At 51.5% G+C, this 21,976-nt stretch overlaps 2 protein-coding genes across 2 annotated transcripts in view; one reads left to right on the forward strand and one right to left on the reverse strand.

The window, feature by feature from the left end:
* The first annotated feature begins 636 nt into the window (after positions 1-636).
* FOXC1 (forkhead box C1) lies at positions 637-3,670 on the forward strand. The gene has a single exon (XM_081014033.1). The coding sequence runs from the start codon at positions 735-737 to the stop codon at positions 2,667-2,669; it is 1,935 nt and encodes a 644-aa protein (XP_080870159.1). The 5' UTR covers positions 637-734; the 3' UTR covers positions 2,670-3,670.
* A 16,472-nt stretch (positions 3,671-20,142) lies between these two features.
* The window catches only part of GMDS (GDP-mannose 4,6-dehydratase), a 289,303-nt gene continuing 287,469 nt past the window's right edge, over positions 20,143-21,976 (reverse strand). The window contains exons 10-11 of the mRNA XM_081014931.1: positions 21,351-21,419; positions 20,143-20,490 (exon numbers count right to left, since the gene is read on the reverse strand). Of these exons, the coding sequence (XP_080871057.1) occupies positions 20,428-20,490; positions 21,351-21,419 (132 nt within the window). The 3' untranslated portion in view covers positions 20,143-20,427. The remainder of the gene's footprint in view (positions 20,491-21,350; positions 21,420-21,976) is intronic.

Below are 21,976 nucleotides of genomic sequence, written 5' to 3' on the forward strand. Positions count from 1 at the left end.
AAATATCCGGTCTCTCGCGCCCCTCCAACCAACGCACGCTGCTTCTTCCTTTTGGTTTCCTTCGCCTGCCTCGGTCTTTATTCCTTTTTTAAAGGAAGAAATCTCAACCTGTTGTCCACCTCCGTGGAAGAAGAAGAAGAAGAAGGGGGAAGGAAAGGCGCTCGGGAAATAAGCCACGAGGGGGTTTTGTGCGCTCAGCTTTACGCGAGGGAGCGCGCGCGATTCCAGTTTCGCCCTTGATGGAAGTAACTGGCTTTTCCTCTCGGCGGCGGCCGCTTCCGTGGAGGGTCGGCGCCTTGTTTTAAGAAGAACAAGAAGGAGTAGCAGCAGCAGGAAGAAAAGGAGACTTATTTCCCCTCCCCACGACCATTATCAACCTCCCCCCTCTCCTTCGCCCGGGGTCCTTTCCATTTATTTAATTTTTTGGCCCGCTTGAGCGGGGGAGGGGAAAGCAGCAAACTTTAACGGGACCCCGAAGTTCTCGTCCGCTTGCTTGCTTGCTTGCTCCCTTTTCGGGGGAGGAAGCGGGGCGGAAAGGAAAGATCCTGGTCGCCTCTTCTGGTTTATACTTTTTTGGCTCTGGAGCTGCGGAGGGGTGGAGGGGGGAAAGCAAAGGCGGAGGCGGCGGCGGAGGAGGAGGCGGCGGAGGAGGAGGCGGAGGAGGCCAGTCTGCTGCTGCTGCTGTTGCTGAAGCTGCTGCCGCTTGGTCTGGCTGGCTGGCTGGCAGGGAGGCCATGCAGGCTCGCTACTCGGTCTCCAGCCCCAACTCGCTGGGAGTGGTGCCATACCTGGGCGGCGAGCAGAGCTACTACCGCGCGGCGGCCGGAGGCGGCTACGCGGCCATGCCGGCCCCGATGAGCATGTACTCTCCGCACCCGGCGGCCCACGAGCAGTACCCGGGCGCCGGTGGAGGAGGAGGAGGCGGAGGTGGTGGTGGAGGCGGCATGGGCAGGCCGTACGGCCCTTACCCGCCTCCGCCGCAGCCCAAGGACTTGGTGAAGCCTCCGTACAGCTACATCGCTCTCATCACCATGGCTATCCAGAACGCGCCGGATAAGAAGATCACGCTGAACGGCATCTACCAGTTCATCATGGAGCGCTTCCCCTTCTACCGGGACAACAAGCAAGGCTGGCAGAACTCCATCCGCCACAACCTGTCGCTCAACGAGTGCTTCGTCAAGGTGCCCCGAGACGACAAGAAGCCCGGCAAGGGGAGCTACTGGACCCTGGACCCGGACTCGTACAACATGTTCGAGAACGGCTCGTTCCTGCGCCGACGGAGGCGCTTCAAGAAGAAAGACGCCGTCAAGGACAAGGAGGAGAAGGAGCGCCTCCATAGCAAGGAGCAGACGCAGCAGCAGCAGACGTCGACTCGACAGCAACACCAAGACGGAGGTGGGCAGCAGCAGCAGCAGCAGCAGCAGGCGCCTCCGGTGAGGCTGCAGGACATCAAGACGGAGAACGGCTCGACGTCGCCCCCTCGAGCGCTGTCCCCGCTGGGAGGCGCGCCCGTGGCCAAGATCGAGAGCCCCGGGAGCTCCAGCGCCAGCAGCCTCTCCAGCGGAGCGGGGAGCCCGCACGGCGGCGGCGGCGGCGGCAGAGCGCTGGGCTTGGACCCCCCGACGGCCGCCGCCGAAGCGCCTCCGAGCCAGCACCCGCACGCCCACCACCCGCACCACCACTCTCACCCGCACGCCCATCATCACCATCACCACCACCCGCATCTCCACCACCCGCCGCCGCCCCATCACCACCCCGGAGGGCCTCCCGGGGGGGCGGGCGCCGGCGGCTTCAGCGTGGACAACATCATCATGACCTCCCTGCGCGCTTCGCCGGGGCAGGGCGCCGGGGAGCTCTTGGCTTTGCCCTCCACGGCCGGCACCGCAGCCCCGCCGTCGTCGTCGTCGTCCAGCCCCTCGAGCGCCTCGACGTCGCGGACCTCGGCGCTGCCGCCGCCTTCGCTGGCGCTCAGCAGCTGCTATTCGCCGGCTGCGGCTGCGCAGAGCGCGCTCTACAGCGCCCCCTGCAGCCAGGGCGTCAACACGACGGGCAGCAGTGCCATCACGCAAGCCGGCGGCGGCGGCGGCGCCAATAGTTATCACTGCAACTTGCAGGCCATGAGCCTCTACGCGGCCGCTGCTGCCGCGGCTGCCGCAGCTGCCGGGGGCGGCGGAGAAAGAGGCGGCGGAGGCCACCTGAGCGGCAGCCCGGTGGAGCAGGACCCCCTTCCCGAGTACAGCCTGGCGGCCAGCAGCAGCAGCAGCGCCTCTTCCCTCAGCCTGAGCCCTCAGGAGGGGCACCCGCAAGGCGGCGGCGGCGGCGGCCGCCTGGCTTCGTGGTACCTCAACCAGGCCACGGCGGTGGGCGAGCTCGCCCATTTGGCGCCCGCCTCAGCCGCGGCGGCGGCGGCGGCTGCCGCCGCTGCGGCTGCCGCCGCCGCCGCCTCGTCGTCCCCGTCGCCGTCGCCGTCGGGCTACCCGGTGCAGCAGCAGAACTTCCACGCCGTGAGGGAGATGTTCGAGTCGTCGCAGCGCCTGGGCCTGAGCAACTCGCCCGTCAACGGCAACGCGGCGGCGGCGGCCGCCAGCAGCTGCCAAATGGCGTTCCCAGGCAGCCAGCCGCTCTACCGGCCCTCGGGCGCCTTCGTCTACGACTGCAGCAAGTTCTGACCGAGGAGAGCGGCGAGGGGAGAAGCGGGCCCTCAGCCGCCGCCGCCGCCGCCGCGCTCTGAGGGGACGCTGGAGAAGCCGTGTTTCCACTATAAACACCAACACACAAACACGACGCTCGGCGCCCCCGAAAAACCTCCACAGACTCTTACCCAAAGACAGCCTTTTTATTAACTAAGGACATGGTTTGTTAAAGGACAGTGTTACTCCAAATAACACGTAAGTTTGTGCTTTTCTTCCTTGCCTTAAAAACAACCCTCCGCACACCCAGAAAGAGAGGGTGCCTTCTTCCCTCGCCTCCCTCTCCGAGAGGCTCTGCCGGCCGCGTTGTGTGGCTCCCACCCTGCGCGCCCTTTTGCGCCAGCCTTATTGGCTGCTGGTCCGGCGCTTGGTTGGGCGCCGGCGACTGAGCGCGCGGGAAATGCCAGCCAACCAGCGGCGAGAGTCTCGCGGGGATAAGTCCAGCGGCTCCATTGAATTCCACGGGGTGGTGTGGATCGCAGCCCTCAATGAAGGCGCAATCCGGGTTCGCTCAAGCCCATGCGAGTTTCGCCCCTGGTTTGAAAAGCGACGTCGCCTTAGAAAGCCCCTTCCTTTCCTCTCCCCTGCAAGGACTCCTTTATAGGCAAGGATTTGTTTCGAAAATGTAAATGGATGCATAGTAATTTATTTTTAAATCTGTAGTTGGAACTTTTGGACCAAACACCAGAAAGTGTTCTTTTTACCCCACCCCACCCAATGCTTTCAGAAAGGTTGACTTTAAAATAACGTTAAACATTGATTTTTGTTTTGTTTTATTTTCATTTATATATATAAATGGGAAGCTGTATTAATCTTATTTTATCGTTTATCATTTTTTCCTTTTTTTGTTGGAGATACCCTGAAGTTACTGCCTTGCTTGTTTATTAATAAATTACCATTCAGTTGGACTGAGACCATATACGTCTGGATATATTAACCCCACTTTTTAAAGGAAAAAATTAAAAATCCTACAGCTGAAATGTTGATGGTAGAATTACTTTCTTCCAGTGTGGGCTAAGTGAAAAATACATTAAAAAAAAAAAAAAAAGTTTCTTGGGTAACTCGCTCCCATAAACCGGTTAAACCAAAACCAACAGAATTTAATCTTCTGGTTAGTCCTAAACTTGTAAATAAATATCATTTATGTCCATCGATTTTTAAAAATCTGTGTTGGGTGTGTGGACTTGGATGCGGCTGGAATCGACTTAAAAACAAATGCTGATTCCAGTGGCTGTTGCTGAGGCTGCTGCTGCTATTTATGAGTTCTGACTATTATGGTTATTAATCTTAGCGAATAGGTGGGAAATGTAAGCCACCAAGCCATCACTGTTGCGAGGCAGCAGATGCAGAGGGCTTGAGCTACTTGACAAATATTGGAATATATCCGCGGAAGGCCCGTGGCCGTAATCTGTCCCATATCAAGAGGAAGGCGTTAAAGAAGTCGCAGGAGGTCCTGATCTTCATTTGCAAATTAATGCGTCCTTTTATGAAAAAAGTGACATTTATGCATGTTCAGGTTTCTGAATTTTCTAAATATAGGCAGCTATATTTTATAGAATAGTAATAAGATCCTTAAAACCCTTTCTTCCAATGTGAACTAATGGGGGGGGGAGCTGCTCAGTTCCCTCCCCCGAACATGTTTTTTGGGCAACTCGTTCCACAAACCATGGCGTCCTGGATTTGTTTCCTCTTCCCTCATTATTCTAGACAGGTCGCTAGTTCTTAAATATTTTTTGCTGCTTTCCTAGGGAGCGATTCTATATACACAAAGAACTGAGAAGGAAAACTGGTCTCCCTCATTGTTACCTCATTTTCCCTCTCTCTCTTACGCACACAAACACACTTTAAGCAGAAGAAACTCCCTCTGCGGATGGCTGCAAATAGCAACGGGTGATGTTTTGGTCAAATGTAGAAACTCGCCTTCAGGTCATCTCTCAATGAGGTTTGCAAGGAATGGAGGAAACACCTTTGCCCACTTGTGAATACCCCAACAAAATGCAATTTAGCCTTTTATCTGCGAGGGATCGGCCGCGCTGTCAGAGGCGAGGCGAGGCTGCCTTCCTGGGGAGCCTCCGGTGAGCATTTTTCAAGAGAATGCAGCTCCTATCAGGCGCTCTTATCGAAGGCAACACTTGGCAGTAATTGCTCCCGGGTTGTTAAAGGCCGCAAACAGTAAATAAATCCGGGCTAATTTAATTAAAACCTGAGTAGGCGCCTTCTCATCTTAGTCGTGCTTCCAGAGTAGCAAGCAAGCAACAGCTCAGAAACTTGGGGACGGATTTTCCTCGCTTTTTAGTGCATTTCCCTATCGGAATTAATCTCACGCTATTGCACTCTTGTGATCTTTTTTGTTTGTGTGTTTGTTTGTGAACTGGGCATTTGCTTCCTTTTTCAAAGCGCTTCGAATTGTGAGACGTAGACCCGGATTGAGGGTGACGCTGTGCGGAATTATCCTATGTATGTGGCTTGTTTGAAAGTAGGAGTGCTACTGAGCGCAATGGCATTTACTCTCAAGAAAGCGTTTACAACCTCGGAATTGCACCCTGGGAACTATTCTCCCCTCCTTTATTTGCGAAGAGCACTTTCGAAATGCGGCAAAATACTTTAATTATTAGTAGGTCAGCTGCTAGTCTATATAGCTTGGACTTGAATTTAAACCACAGTCCGATCTGCAATTCAGTTAACCTAAAGTTATTAAATATGTGAGGACTCCGGAGTAAAGAAGTTAAAATTAGCAGGCCTACCTAGAATATGAAATCGGCCTAACCTCAAAATACTTGATTTTAACCGTGTTAGGGATGGAGTTGTGACTCTTTTTAAGGCACCTACTTGCTACATTCCATTGAACTCAATGGTCCTGAGTGAGCCTGCTGAAGTTTGCTTTGGTGCACAGCTTGCGGTATGGCCTTAACTGATCTGTCATTAGCACGACTAGCGATTCCCGATTCAAAGAGAGCTCCAGGAAAGTAGCAGGATCGCTTTCGATTTGATTTTTTTATATTTCGGAATAGATTCGTATAGATGAGCCTTTGTACGTTTTGAGCTTAACACATCCAGTTCTATCTAGCAAACCAGAGCATGTGGCTAGTTGAAGTTGGCTCTCCGAAAGCGAAACGAACCATGGAAACGTTTTGAAAGCCCCATTCAATCCAGTGGGAGAGAATCGGCCTGGCTTTGTGCTTCACTCTCCCACTGAAATCAAACTGCAGCGCTCATGGACATTTATAATTTTGGCTGACTCTCGCGCGCTCTTTGTGTTTTGTACATATAAGGAGCCAGGGAGAAAGGAAGGGAATAATCGGAGGTGGGCATCCTCGTGTGTTGTCACATCCCTTCAGTTTATTAGCTGTGTCTTTTCAGAGATGGGGTGGGAAAACCAGGTTGAGGAACCTCAGAGGTGGTCCCACCACGTTCAACTGAGGCGTCGGTGTGCAAGCCATCAGTGGGAGACACTCTTGGTTTCAGTGAGCTCATAAACCGGGAATTTACGAACTCTGCTTATGGCGGGCTTATTCCTTAGGTCCTTTCTTTCCAACCACCCCCCTCTCCCCACCCCAATGTCCTTTGTGAGAGAAGACAGAGTGGCGGGGAGGAGGAGAGTCTTTCTTCGGATGATGTTTGTTTGCTGATCGCCTCGATTTCCACTGGCGAAAGCTACTTCCTGCCTTCCCAGTAGTCCGCAGCCAGATGGGATCAGAGGACCCCATTTGCAGGAGCAGAGGCCACGACAAAATACATAGATTTGGGGGCAAACGACGTAGGAAGAAGAACTGGGTTTCAGTGCGTGCCACAAAGCCAGCCAGCCGATTAAGACACCCACCCACCTCCCTTTTAAGGCGGAGAGTCGACATCCTACGACCACCTACTCCGAAGCGAATCTCCCTAAAATCGGTGAGACTTACTCTCACGTAAAATGGTTGGGCTGCGGTCCGGGTGAAGTGTGGCCAAGACTAAGTCTTTTAGTCCCTTCCCCGTTTTTTTTCTTAAGAAACACGCAGACCCCTTTCCAGGGAAATGAGAGCGAGGCATCTTTGATCCCAACTAGGCATAGCTGTCAACTTTTCCCTTTTCTTGCGAGGAATCCTATTCGGAATAAGGGAATTTCCCTTAAAAAAAGGGAAAAGTTGACAGCTATGCATGGAATCAGCATGGCCCATAACATTTACTTGGGGTGGTGAAGACCCCTTTAAAGACAGTATAGTCTACTCACAGGTAAAAATGTATAAAGTGGGGCGGAGGAAGCTGCGTTGCTGCAATATCTGAACAAAGTTTCCAGGAATGAGAAGCAAAGAGCCTTTTGAACCCTTGCGACTAAGTCTTAAACCCCTGGGGCTTGTAGGCGTCACTCTTCGGTTGCTTTAAGAGCTGGCTAGTTTGCCCTCAGATAACTTTTTCTCTTTTAAAAAAGGAATCTAGATGGAAGTCTGTCCCCGTTGATGTGAACAGAAGTTGTTCCCCGTAAGGATCAGCCCTCTAAAGCTATATCCACCAGACTGGGAAATTGTGGTCTCTTTCTTCGTCATTTCTATGTGCATTAGGGTGATAGTATCCAGCGGCTACAGCTCCCAGGGAGTTGACAGGAGATGACATGAGGTCAGGATCCGAATTGCAGTCTGACCCAACCAGCGCGCAGGGAAGCCTTTCTTTAGACAAAAAAGGCCACTCAGTTGCGCTCTTGTTTCACCACTCGCCTGCTCCCAAGCTGTTCGTTACTCGCTGTTTACTCCTCGGTTGCCACCTTTTGTTTTGTTTTGAAGGCACACGTGTGAGGAGGAGGAGGAGGGAAACCCGCCAGCTACAGGTGGATCGGCAGACGGGCCCTGTCACTCCCCCGGCACTCCCTCCCGGACCCCCAAGCCAGGGAACGGCAAAGAGATCGATGCTTTCGGAAAGGGAGACGAGGAGGGGTTTCTAGAAACCTGCCTCGCGTGTTGGGCGTCCAGGCTCTCCTAAGAAGGAGGCCTTGGAAGAGATAGACGTAGGCGAGGAAAGGATGGAGGCAGCTGGAAGGTCAGGGAATTGCTCGCCTTCATATACTCAGGCCAAGCAACTGAGCCTGGCGCGCAGGTGAGCCTGGCTCAGGCTGGAGCCCCTCTCTTGCTCCAGAGGAGTACCACCAAGGGACTTGGGCTTGCTGATGGCTGCCCATGAATAGAGCCTTTGTGCTGGCGTCTCCTTGACGCAGTCCAGGCCTCCCTACCTCCACTCCTCACCCTGCTGGCCTGCACGTGGTCCCGAGAGAATGAAACGCGGCCGGCCGCCCCCCGAATTTTTACGCACCAAATGGCGGCGAGGGGGAGCTCGGAGGCCCGTAGCTAGACAGTGAATCACGGTAAATTGGGACCGGCTCCAGCAGGCTGTGGGGGAGCGAAGGGAGCTGCCGTTACTCCAGCTTCTAGGCCTCTCCCACGGCCTGGCCTGATGGGGCTGGAAGATACCGAACTGTTCTCTTGATAGTATTTACTCCTCCTCGCCCTCTAGCCGAGCAGCGTGGGGGGTGGGGAGAGAGAGAGAGAGATCAAGCGATCCGCAGCCCTCTGAACACCCGAAGGCCTGCCTCTCAACCGGTTGTGAATCAGGCCTTAGATGCTGTCGTCCCGCGCTGCAAAATGGAGTGGGTTGTGTATCGAAGAGAAAAGCGTGCGAGGTCCAGCGCATAATTCAGGATGCTTGTCAAAGGCTGCGACGCACGCAAAGGAGGTTTGCTTGGATGCGAGCGCCTTTGACGCCCGTGGGGCTTGGTTCCAAGTAGATGCGTGACAACAGCTTTCGGGGTAGAAGAGAAATCATTGTGCTGATCTTCCTGGCCTGGGATGTTATGTCTATCTAGGATCTAGAGATAATGGTAGATAATTTTAAACTGAGTGTAAACAGTTCATTTAACTTTTTGTAGAGGCTTATTTTATGTCAAAGGAAACTGGTCAGAGAAGGGATGTGCGTGGGTACAGCGTGGGAGTTGCCCCAGTTTCACTGCACCCCAATCACCATCCACATAAGCCAAAGGTTCCTGACACGAATGTAATTTAGCGCCTTAAAAAAAACAAGAAAAAAAACGAAGGCAAATCCTACAGATTAACTAGATTGCGTATAGAGCTGCGCAAACGGCAACGTCAGTTCAGACGACACTGGGTATGGAAAGTTTGAACGTCTAACTTCTGAACCGCGGGCTACGATCCATCCTCCTGCTTATGCAAAAGCTTCAGCTGTACAGAAATTGGTGACGCAGGATGCTTGCATAATCTCCCCGCTCTTTGAATTAATGGGCGGTGGGGGTGTTCCCCTCTGAAGAAAAGAAATCGATCATGTTCAGGTTTTATTCATGTCGACAATGTTTGGAGTTATTCCGTATGAGGAATCCGAATCTGATTTAGGGTACAGTCCTAATGCACGTTTACCTGGGAGTAAGCTCCACTGAACTCAGTGGAACATATTTCCGGGTAAACATACCTAGATTTGAGATGTACATCCGATTTTAAATCTGTTGAATTGAGATTGAAATTAGATCTTTTATTTATGCTGACTTTGGCCATCTTAAATCCAGGCGCTTCTTCCCCATTGTGATTTGCAACTGGGGAAACTCTGCAACTGTAAATGTTTTAGTCCTTTGTGATCTGTCTCCTAAGTCCAAATGTTGACTGAATAGAAAACTTGTGCCTCTGCCAAATGAAGGCTGCAATCCTAAACCCGCTTACTTAGAAGCAAGCCCCACCGAAGTCAGCTGAACTCTATGACCTACTAAATTGTCTAGGTCCTAAAATAGGTAAAACTTTTGTAAAATTAGTTTTGTTCACAAAAGTCTAAGGAGCTCAGGATTTTGCTCGGAATGCTGTTTACTTACAGATACTTTGAAATACTGTATATGTTTTATTAATACAAAAAGACGTTCCTGGCTTTTCTATCCAGGAAAAAAAAATATTTTTAGATTTCCTCATGAGAAGCCTGATAACATCTCCCCCCTCCAGTGCTTGAATTCACAGGCTTCCTATGTTGAAAGAGCGCAGGGGCTTTCCATCGGGTTCCTTCCTCTGGTCATGTTAACTCTCACCAAAAAGCGCCTCTTCCCCTCCTCTCCCGGGCCTGTGGGATTTAATATAATCTTTTATCAGGCGCTGCAAGAGAAATATCGATACTGCCAGCGATGCATCCTTATACGGGGTCACGTTCAGCTGAAATTTGGCTCGATTAGAATTATTACATGGCAAATTGTCAAAATAACATTTATCAGGTGGACACGAACCGCAATAGATACAGTTTAGTTACCTGGTTAGCTAGCATTCATTGCACAGCTGTGGGCCACACAGAGAGTGCATCTGCTCTGTGCATCTATAATATTATATAAAATATTTAAAGTATGTTGATAGTCTCCTAGCCCCCTTTAACTCGGCAGTAATGTTTTATCCAGCCCATTTGTCTCAACTTTTGAAATAGGTACCAAAGCTCTCTTGTTTCTTCCTGAAGCACTGATCAGTGCCAATCTCAAACACGCACCCACCCCACCCCTCCTCTCTTTTAAAACCCTACTGTGGGGCTTTGTCGTTGTTGCTCTTTTTCTTATTTCTTTCTCTCTCCCACCCCCAATAAATCCAACTATTTGTGTGGGGTTTTGTTACATCACTTTCCATATTTGAGGAAGTTTTTCCGATTATTTTTGGGGGTTACTCAGAGATCTTCCTCCAAGCCTGCTATACAGTCTTCTTCTTCCTCTCCAGACTTTTGCTAAAGATGATCAGGTGCCGGTCCTACTGCTTATTGGGAATTAAGCCCACCCCCCGCACCCCTCAGTTGAATGGGCCAGGCTCCCAATGAAGTGTGGGGAGGATTTCAGCCCGAGATGTAAAGAGGACGGTTTGGGACAAAGCCCACGCCTGGGTTGATTTTGCACCAGGCCCATTGGAAACGACGATGGATCTCACCTCCCTCCCACCTTCTCTCCCCCTAGGCTGGAAGTGTCGTCCTATCCCGAAAATCAGGCCCAGCCGAAAAGGGAATCCGATTTAATCAGAGCAGAGGACCGAAGGGGAGGCGGGGAGCAAGCGAAAGGATGTCCACCATCCGTGTCCTTCCAGAGGAGCAGCCTAATGGGCGATTGTGTTTTATTTTAATTAACCGGCGTCTCATTTAACGAAACAATCGCCAAATGCCTCCAGTGGGAGGAAGAGGCGTTAAGTTCACCGAGAAGGAAACCATGTGTAGGGAGATCCGCGGCTTGCTTGAAATAGCCCGGCTTCTGCAGTAACCAGGAGCTAGCAGGGCCTGCCTCGCAAGCCGTCCGGAGGGTCTTTCTTACAGGAGGCACAAACGCCCCAGCAAGAGAAGAAGGTGGAGGAGAGAAAGAGCAGGCTCGCATTTTTTTACAGCCCTGGTACCTGGGAGTGGTAAGGAGAGGAAAAGGGGTTGCCTGGGAATGGCTCATTAGGGATGACAAATGTATGAGGAGATCAACACCCGGCACTCTCCGCCGGCCCGCATCCAATACATTCTTAACCGAGCGCAAGTCTAAAGGATGTAAGCTTGCTTAGGATCGCATCCTCAGAAGTGCTTGGGCAGAAACTCCCCTTAAGAGTCTGGCATGCCGAACCAGTGAAGGAAAAGCGCCCTGCGCTCCAGCCTTTTCACAAAAGCTTGGTGGGAACGACCGTGCTCGTTCCTCTACCGATCCGGGATAGAAGACCACCTCCACAAACTAGCCCATTACAAATCGCTTGTACTTATATGCCCCTGGCGTTGTTTGGTTGCTGTGTCTCTCCCCCTCCCCCCCCCTTTTATTTTTGTTTTGCTTTTCGAATGCCTCTCCAAGCCAAGTAGTTAATCCGAAAAGAAAGCAGAAACCAAAACCCGAAGGTAGGTGGTCCGCTTCATCACATTACAGCCCGCACTAGCCCTAAACAAAAAACCCCAAACTTATATGGATCCCGCCGACAAGACCCGCGAGTCCCTTGCCACATCCATAGAGCAGGTCGGGCGAGGCAGGCGTCGGAGGCTAGGCCTGCTATGCAGGAGGGGCCGTCGCAGCAGGGCCCGGAGCTCTGAAAAACCGTGTCCTCGAAAAGCAACAATGAGCTTGAGATCACACTCTATACTTGCTTTGGCTTTTAAATCAAAGCGGTGGTCGTCGTAGTTAAATCACCTCGGAATTCTTCAGCGCTTTTCTTACAAAGAAAGAAACACCTAGCGGCTCTCAAGGGCGGGGGGCGGCAGACGCCTATTTGGCACCGAAATCGAATCCCATTTGGAGACGGCCGGTCACTCCCGCGGAGTTTTGGCCGCCTTGTAGGGGAATTCGGGGCAGAAGCGGATGCCTGGGCCAGGGTCTTTGTTCTGCAGCTTTTCCAGACATTTTCTGACACACACCTCCTCTCTCTTTTTCTCTCTTGGGTTACTTAAAGAAGAGTATCTGTCCGCCCCACAACCTGCGCCCCACCGTTGGTCGTTTTATTTTCGTTTATGTTTTCTTGGCTGCTGCTGCTCCCCCCCCCCGCCTTCTCCGCTCTCTTTTTCTTCCCGTGACCGACTTCCAATTTAGTAGCATATTGAGCATATTATATATGGGGCGGGGGGCGCGCGGAGGCCGCTGTAATTCCAACCCGAATGTGTGTGTGTGTGTGTGTGTGTGTGTGTGTGTGTGTGTGTGTATATATATATATATATATATATATATATATATATATGAGGAAAGAGGGAGAGAGCCTGAGAACGGGCCGCGCTTGCCCAGGCGACCTCCAAACCAGATCGGCCGGAGCCCCCAAACCCGAGACTCCCGAGCGCCTTAATCGCTTTGTTGACAGAAGCCTCCGTTTCCTCCGAAGTCGCTCCCGAAGGCGCGCACTGGGAAGCAAATTCCGTGTGCATTTCAGCGGAACTTGAACGCGTTCCAAGAGAGCCTTTTTGGGGGGTGGGTCGGGGGGGGGGAGAGATGGAAATAAAAAGGGGGCACACGGTGGCGCGCGCACAGCACAAACCACCTTCTGAAATCAATGTGACTTTGTTCCACCCCGTGCGTTTTCGGATCGATTTATTAGGGCAGGAACTGGACTCGCCGGGCCACTGGGGTGTGTGGACTGGCGGGGGTGCTGCTCTGTCTTTGCTAACAGTTTGGCCTTTGATTTAAAACCAGGGACCCGCTTGATCCGGTGCCAGCAAGGAAAGACGCAGAAGCCTAGAGCGCCCCTGGATTGGCTGTGGGTTCAGGGACAAGGCATGCTTCTTTTGTGTGTGGAGGGGGTCCCTCAAAGTGTCTAGGAGCTTCCTCCTCCTGCCCCTGCCCCCCACAAACCAGCCTTCGATTTACCTATCAAGTATTTCACCTTATTACAGAGAATAGATTAGGGAGGTAGGGAAACCGTTCTGAATTAAAAACAAAACCAAACCAGTAGCTTTATTCCCTGCATATTGGAGACTATTTTGCTTTTGCTGTTGTTGTTTCTACAAAGTTTCTGCTGCCGTGGATGGGAGTGCGCCTTGGCAGGAAAGACAGAAAAACGGAGGCAGATCAGCCAGGGTTTTCTGACCGCCGGTGGGTCTTTCGATGAGAATGGAGGGTCCAGCGCTCCTTTTCCTTCCTTTCTTTCCCCTAAATAAACAGATCTGAGTCGACCTGGGTGGGCAGAAGGGAACAATTTGTGAGCCAAGGAGCGAGCCTTACCTGCAGGAGACTTTCACCTGACCTCTTGCTGGAGAGGTTGGGGGTAAGCGGGTGGGGGTGAGCGGGTGGGCGGAGAATTCAGACTCCATATATTACAAGCCCGAGGAAAATCCAGCTCAATTTCGGTCGACCTTTTTTTTCTTTTCCTCATATAGAGAAAATTCTCCCTCTTCTCGCCCCCCTCTGCCGCCCTGCCCCCATCACCCCTGGGAGAAGGCAGGAAAACCAACACATTTGGAGCTATTAACTCTTCAGAGAGCTGAGAGGCGAACTGGATGCCTCTTGCCTGCCGCTCTCAGAACAGTGCCTGCCCTTAAAACAAGCAAGAATCAGCGTGGATCAGAAGCGCAAAGTATGCCATGATCACTAGGCAAGGAGACCTTTTAATGAATTTCTACTTTTAAAATTATTTGCGCGTCAGAAAATGCCCAAGGAAGAGACCCCTAAAATCACCGGGAGCAAGCAAGCGCCATTTCAATTCAGGAGATGCCAGAGTGCTTATTTTATTGGATAAAAATGCTTTCAGAGCGGTGCTTTGATAAAGCATAGAATGCAATGCGATAATTATTAAAAAGCGATGCTCAGTGTATCAATGCCCGCTCGTCAAGGAAAGACCCCCTTTCTAAATGTTCTTTAAAGCTACGGTCTTAAACACACTTTCTAGACGATAGATCTTGACTTTTTATATATATAAAAAAGTCAAGAGAAAGGCGCGCTACTGTTTCTGTTGCTTGCCCCGAAGTGGGCTCTAATTTGAGGGGCTCGGCGTAGCTCTCATGCCAAATGTCGACTTAGGAGGGAGCGAGCATTAAGAAAAGGGCGGCGGAGAGGGCAGGACGAGACGGAAAGAGGGAACAACCGTCGGGCAGAAGCAGCTCTGAGAAAGAACTGCATACTCTTTCTGTGGGATTATTAAGCCGCGAAAACGTGCAAGGTCTAAACGCTCTCTCTCTCATTTAGAAGGCTTAAAAACCCATTTCTTAGAAGGCATCTGCAGAAACCACACCGCCATTCCCCTCCCCAAAACACCCCTTCCAAAACAGCCGTGGATTGCCAAGGAAAGCGGTGAGGCGCGCGAAGCAGGGAAGGCTCCTTTCGAGTAGACTTGGGGAAAGGGCTTCCTTCATTCGCCCTCTGCACATCCCGCGCTGTACCTCTCTCTCGTTTTGTTTTACTTCCTCGAGCCTGTCAAAACTCGGCAGTGTTTGCCTGTTTCTGGAGTTTGTTGTGTCTGGAGGCAAATGACCCGCCCCTGGGAATGTCATCCCTCCGGCGAACATCTCGCACGACCTGCTCGGGGATTATGATGAGGAACCCTCGCTACAGCAGCAGTTCCAAGCAGAAACCATCTAACGACTCCCCACGTCCCCATGCGTCGTCGGGCGACGCGGGGGAGGGGGATTGAAGACAGCCCGGCTCCCGCTTCCCTCCGCTGGCCTCTGCGCACAGACAAAGGCAAGGCGGGCATGCCCACCCATTCACCGGACGCTCACAGCAATGGCTGGATTCCTCTGGAGTAAATAGGGGGACGTGTGTTCGGGTGCTGCTCCGCTCCGCTTTGGAGCGTTAAAGAGACGCGTCTAGATATTACATAGGCCTCTTTGGAGCGGGTTATCTGCGCAGTGCCGGGTCTCAGCCCTTAACAAGCAAGTCCTCGGTTTTCCACGGGGCCTGCCTTCCAGCTGAGTTTTCCACTCAGGGGCGGAGCGGGACTGGCCTTTTCGAAGGACGCCGATCCGTCCTTCTCCCATCGCCTAGGTCGATCTCATACCTCCCCAAATCCATCCGTCTCAGCCGTCCGTCTTGGGGGCCTTCGGGCTCCTTTCTAATCACCTATTAGTTTCAGTTTAGGGCTGGGGGCGAGCGGGCAGGGATCACATATCACCCTTTAATTGATACGGCAAGTCTCCCCTATGCAGCTGACCCAGAGCTCTTTTCCAGCCAAGGCAGAGAGGTAATCTTAGAGGGTAACCAGGGTCTCCGCGTCTCTCTACGAGAGAGATAGAGAGAGATCGCCAGGCGAAAACCAATAGGAAATTGTCACTTGTTCGCCAGTGTGTTTATCGCATTATAGCTTTTCTCTTCGACAACAGGGGAAGGGACGCTGAGGAGAAGATTGCTGCGTAAGATTGGTGCCTCGGGCTGCGCTCGGGGCTGACACGGCCAGCTTCTGTCCACCCTGTCCACTACCTTTTCCGTCACCGGTTAGAGACGCAGGCCAGGCCCAAAGAGCCGCTCGCGGTTTCTGGAGCGCTCCAAACAAGTAACTGAAGGGAGAAAGAGGCTTCACACCCGGAGAGCAACCTGAGCAGCGAGGCTGGGAGGAACTGGCTGAGATGTCTGGAATGCCAGCCGCGTTGAGACTGGGCTGTGGGTGCGGGATATGCGAGGGGAAACGCCGGGCAGTTGCAGGCGCCCGCTTACTGAACCTTGATCCTTGCAAAGCGCCCACTCTCCACCCTCTCCACCCTGTTGCGCACAAGCAGAGCAGGAAAACACCAGGGGCCCAAACTGCGACTCATTTTGGGTTTCAGACACCCTCTTGTCCCCACTCCTGTTGCCAGAGACTGGTCACCGCCACCAGCTCCCCCACACGTCCCCTCGGGCCCACTTCCCCTTGGAAGTGTGCGACTGAGAGAGATCGAGTCCACGGCTTCTTTTCCCACTTCGAGGCCCAGTGTGATCTTTTTCTTAGGGGAAGAAGGACAGGTAGGCTTGATGGTCAGATACATAGAGAGGGCAAAGACATATCGCAGCCGCGCCAGGAGCCCATTTTAGGAAACAAAACGCAGCTCCGTCCTGCTTTCCTGCATTTTTCCGCCAACCTGCACACGGCAGAGCTGACGGGATGAGCTGGAAGACGCGGGCTGCATGGTCTCTTCTGGTGGGACTTGCCGGTTATTATATAGCCAGCGCATGAAACAAATTCTGCAGTGAAGATGCGAGATGTGCGCATTCCTTGTCGGAAGGAGGATCCCACTGGGCCTTGACAAGGAATGCGAGCTGGCCAAGCAGACCTCCCTCCTCTTCCACCCCCCACAGCAATAAAGCAGTCACCTGCCACGATGAATGTCAACATGCCAGGGGAGTGATATTGCAGATGGGATGCCAGGACTGGAGTTGTCCGGCGCGGCGGCGGGTGGGGAGAAGACGGCTGCATGCAACTCCCCCCCCCCAAATAATAATAATAATGAATCCAGAAGGCCCAGCCCCTGTCCACTTCACCCACTTTCCCCCAGAACTTGGGATGTAAGTCATGCGAGAAAAAAAGGGGGAGGTCTCCAGCTCCCCATCTTCTCATAATCATCAGGTAGTTTACTTTTCATTAACCCACACGACCCAACTTGCGCTCATCTCACTCAGTCAAGACTTGGGAGGTAAGTCTTACAAGGGAAAATAAAACTACATGGTAATTATGATATACCAGGGCTGCTTCTTTAAATTACTTGAACACACCCAAACACCACAAAGGAACCGCCATGCTAGGGGACCCCCCCTCGAAGGCGCAAAGATCAGGAGCCAGAGTTTCCATAGATGCTTACTGAGAGTCGTAATAGGCGCAAAAAAAGGTGTAAGCAAAGATAAGGAGCGCAATGCGAAAAACGTTACGCGCGACACCAAATGCAATTACGCATGATTTCAGTGGTACTCAGTTGCAAGTTTATTTTGCAAGATTTCAGTCTCGTGTCGTTGAACAGTCAAAATGTAGGCTCTATAGTGGCAGTAAAAACAAAACAAAACAGGAATGCCTCTTCTCAGTACCGTCGCTGGGGAACCTCCTTACACCGGGTCCCCCTCCTTTCGCCAGGCTTGTCCACGCCTTGCCTTGCCCTCGCAACACTTCCTAACCCTTTCCGCTCAGCGGCGTTAAGGCGCCACACACCCCAAACTTAAACCTTGGGGACAGCAGTTCTGTAAGGGTAGTCTGTGTCTCTTGAATAGAAATTACGCTATCTCCGTAAACCTACAATGAAGGCTCAGGGTACCTTAATGTGAGTCCAAACAGAGGACGTACTTTACAAGTGATTTAAATTTGTGGCGTGCATTTCTGTGGAGATGGCGCAGGAGGACCTTCCGGTGGCTGGCGCTGGGAAGCCACCACTTTCCTTGAACTGACATACCAGTTTTGCCACGGATTTGGGTGCAGCCGGAAAAACAAAGAAAACAAGCATCCCTGCACATTCCCTAATAATGGGACCAAGTCAGTTAAAATCCCCCACTCCCTTTAAATTTAAAAATAAAACATCGGAAGCCTGTGTTTTAGCTTCTTGTAGCGCAGGGCTGTACCTAACCACGATTTCTCAGCACCCCGGTCCCCTCCAGCGCGATAGAGGCCGGCGCCGGGGAGGTGTGGAAGTGTGACCTGTCCTTAAACACAGCCTGACCCTAAACACGTCGCCGTTTTCGATGGCGGTGCAGACTTCCCGAGGGCGCCTGAGCTTTCTCCCGGGACACGCTAGCCCTCGAGAGCCCCGTCTGCGTGTCGGTCTTTCGGTCAAAATCAGCCCGGGTGCGTGGTTTGAGCGCACTGGAAAAGAAAAAGCAGCGGAGAAGCGCTCTTAGCGCAAAGGCGAACAACACAAGAGAGTCACAGTCAGTGATTTCCAGGGGCTCCGCAGGCCTCGGGTCTAGCTGATCATGTTGGGAAGCAGCAGTTTTACTGGGGAGAGCCAAGTGGCAGCTCAGCTCAGCTCGCCAGCAACTGTCTGAAATCGCCCACATAACTGGCAGTGCCCAGAGCATGGCGAGGGCAGGAGTGAAAGGAAGCCGTCTACTCCGGACACAGGTCGGGGAGGGAGCGCAGCAGAAAGGAAAGTCACCCCTTTCCGCAGGATGAAGACAAGCGGCCCTGGGAGAACCGAGCGGGCCTCGGCCGGCTGGCAACGCACCCCGTTGGATCCGCGCTCCCGCAGCCACTTGCCCTTCCGTGCAAGGCCTGAAGCAAAGCGCAGAAGCCAAGCGGCTGGCTGGCTCGCTCGCTCCCGAAGGTGGGAACCCTCTCCTCGGCTTGGCAAGCCCAGAGGCGGCTGGCCTCTCCTCGGCCCAGCCAAACAAGAGCCCCTCTTGTTCTCCGAGCGCCCCCCTCCTTCCTTGCACCTGCGTGGAGCTGCGAGCAGCGCCAGGCAGCGGCGGCTAAGCTCAGCCTCTCCGCTGCTGCTGCTGCTGCTGCTGCGAAGGCAGCCTCGAGGAAGCATCTGGTCCCAATTGGGAGCCCCCCTCCCTTCCCCGGCCCGCCAGCTCCTGTTGCCCCTCTGAGCATCAGCCAGGCCGGCCCCAAGCCCTGGCTAACCCCGAAACCACCTCCTCTCGCGGCGCGCACACTTTCCATCGCACCGCCCGCCTCCCTCGCAGGCAGCCACACAAAGAGTGCTCTCTCTCTCCTGCAGGCTGGGCAAAGCTCCCTTCGCCGCCTCCCCCACCCGCCCTACACACCTCCTGAAAGCAGAGGGCTGCCCCCCCCCTCTCTCTCTCTCTCTCTCTCTCTCCTCCTCCTGGATTCTTCATCGGTTCTACTCCCGGCTTGGAAATGCATGCGCCCTGCTTCTAACCTACCCGGCTCTCTCTCTCTGCCCTTCTAAAACCAACGCAGGAGACTGGGCTGGGCTGAAAGTGGTTCGAATCCAAGAAGGGAGTTTTACCCGAGACCGGACGGCAGTCAGCAGTCAAACTCCCTCAATCCGCACTTCATGACTTCAAGGCAATTTCCGTGTTAAGAAACGCGGGCCCGCAACTTTTGTGACGCGACCGTGTTTTGACTGAAATGCAGGGTCGCGAGGAAAAGTTGGCAATGCCCCACCCTTTCGTTTCAAGGCAAAGAGTTAAAAGAAGCGCAGAGGGTGATTGTCAGGCGGGAGAGCCAAGGGGAAGGCAAATGTATGGGACCCGCGACCTCTGCTTAACCTTGGTACATTGGCACCAAATGTTTCAACAATATTTACTTGCCTTGAAGTCTGGATTTCCCTCCTCTCCTTTTAATCTTTTTTAAGGCCATCTTTGTGGCAGCTTCAGGCCTCCTATATGTCTAATTATAGTAAGCAGAAACAGGATGGGATGTGAATAGCTCTGTTGTGTGCAGGAATTGGGTGCTGCACAGAGAGGCTTTTTGTCACAGGTTCTCACCCTGCAAACATGTGCATACACAATGCTAAAGCGGGGAGCTGAAGAATCAGAAACATAGCAAGCCCCCTGGTCTACCATGGAGAGACATCTAAAGTCAGTAAGGATTAGGGTGATGGAACTGTGCACTGCAAGCCCGAGTTACCCATACTGTAAAGGGTTCTGGCAGTGGAAAGGGCAAGTAGCTAAGGGCTAGCGGGAGGGAAGCACAATCCCTTTGCCCCCTGAACAAATAACATTAAGGACACTATAAAAAAACACACCATCTTCTTATATGTAAGACCCATTCAATACAAATAAACTTTTTACATTACATTTCACACATGAAAAGCACATCTGTGTAGGAAATAGTATGCAACCCACATGTAGATGATTTAAGATTTTTTTAAAAAAAACATTTCCAAACCTCTGATTGCCTGATAGGTTAAATATCAAACAGGAGGTATAATGCGATGTTCAGAACTCAACATGATTCCATTGGATAATATAGCTATGATTTTACATAAATCTAATTAGGTCAGTAGGATGGATCCACCATACACTGGGTTTTCCAAACATTTATTTCAGAGTAAAAGAAAAAAAGGAAGTACCCTAACTTTGGAAGGGAAGCATAACTCTATAACTCACACTCGTTTTCCCTCCCCCTCCCACTTGCAGTGGAGAAAGAATTAAAAAATGCACTGTACGGTCTAATTTATGGAAAGGATTTTTTTTTAATATCAAAAGAAAATGAATTGGAGTGGTAAGCCTTCCCTCTTCAAGGAATGTAAAGTCATAATGCATGGTTGAGATTTGAAAAGGGGAAAAAATGATCCATTGCACAAGCAAGAGGAAAATAAAATGGCAGCAAATCTTCAACACCCAGTGGAGTGATTGTCGTTCCCCATCCCCAGCAATGGCACTTGCAGAAGTCATAATTAGGCCGGCCGTCTCCCTGGAGACTCAGTCATGTCAGCAGGTATGGAAGGAGGAACAGATTCATGCATTGGGGTTGTTCCTCATGAGTTCCACATCTGCTTCCACCATCTCTTTCACCAGCTCCTGCCAATAGGAAGGGACACACACACAGACACACACACACACGAAACAAAGAAACAAACAAACAAACAAACAGATGTGTCTGGCTCTGCTTAGAGTGATAGCTGTATTCCCACAACATTACTTCCCTCTAGTATCTATTTCCCCCTGAATTAGCCCACCAACCAGAATAAACCTTTTGAGATGCATTCAAACCATCTATTTATTGTGTCCTTGAGAGCTGGTCCTACTATTAGGGAGGCAATGGATAACTAATGGTCAGGATATTCCTGAAGGACAGCAAATGGTTCATCATCATTACTATGATGCCAACAGGAGACCAGTTGGATGGTTCTGCCTCAGGCACTAAAATGGCTTGGGCTGCTTTGAATGAACGTTTTTCGTTTGTTGCACTCAGTCTTCCCCTTTCCAATCAAAAATAGGTTGCTATATTTCAAACGGTGAAAATCCAGACAGAAAAGTTGCACTGCTGACATGGGCTGCCACATGTCTGGATTTTCCCGTACATGTGTATGATTTCCGCCAACTGGATATGTCCAGGAAAATCCAGACGTATGGCAACCCTAGTCAGAATGGCATTTCTCATGTTGAGAATATTGCTCTGTCTCAGCATCCATCCAACAAAATGTTAGGAAAATGCAATCCCCCGCAGTCAGCATGCACCTCATCAACTTTCCCAAGGACACGTGACCCTTGATAGAAAAAGCTCTCACCTCTTCCTTTAAATGATATAAAATGTTATTTTATTTCTAATAATAATGAGTTTATAAATTTTTCTAAGCACAGATTTCCTCCCACCCCCCCCCCAAAAAACAGACCATCAAATAAAATGCATGGAGATAAAAACCCCAAACAGAACTTACATCAAATGTGACTCTGGGTTCCCAGTTGAGTTTTTGCTTTGCTTTGGTGCAATCGCCTTGAAGAAAATCCTGTGGGGAATAAAAAGATGGGTGGGTGATTCCCTTTCCAGGCTGCAGGGGAGGTAGACAGGCAAAGTGATGGTTACGAAAGTGTTGATAGACATCACCTTGCCCCAATTTCATTACAGACTCTTCCATCCACACAGAGCTTCTAGAAAGTGCCAGTGCTTCGCAGAAATTCAAACCACCTTCCTTCTCTTTTTGCAACTCCGAGTCAAAGTGCTGTGGCTTATAAATCACCAGGAGGCAGCATTCAAGAATAGCTGTGCAGGCCATTTACAATGTATGCTGCACATCAAAAATATTGACTCTTTAATGGATAACATCTTGTTTTAAGCTGTCATACCTCCTAAGACTTGCTACTGGCAGAGCTGTTTCAAATTAATGTATCCCACCTTGCACCCCCCCTCCAATTTTGGTTAAATTATAGAAGTAAATCAAACAGAAAACCTGACACTATAATGTTCTCTTTCAGATACAATCCATATGATCACTAAAAGGTAGTGCTGAAAAACTTCACAGTTAAGAGCGATATAACAAATGAACCAGCTGATTTTCTCATTTCG

This window comes from Podarcis pityusensis (assembly GCF_964106645.2).
Source record: "Podarcis pityusensis genome assembly, chromosome: 7".
NCBI classification, from domain to species: Eukaryota; Metazoa; Chordata; class Lepidosauria; order Squamata; family Lacertidae; genus Podarcis; species Podarcis pityusensis.

Coding starts and splice junctions, on each gene's coding strand:
- FOXC1 (XM_081014033.1), top strand. CDS start 735: ATGCAGGCTCGCTACTCGGTCTCCAGCCCCAACTCGCTGGGAGTGGTG.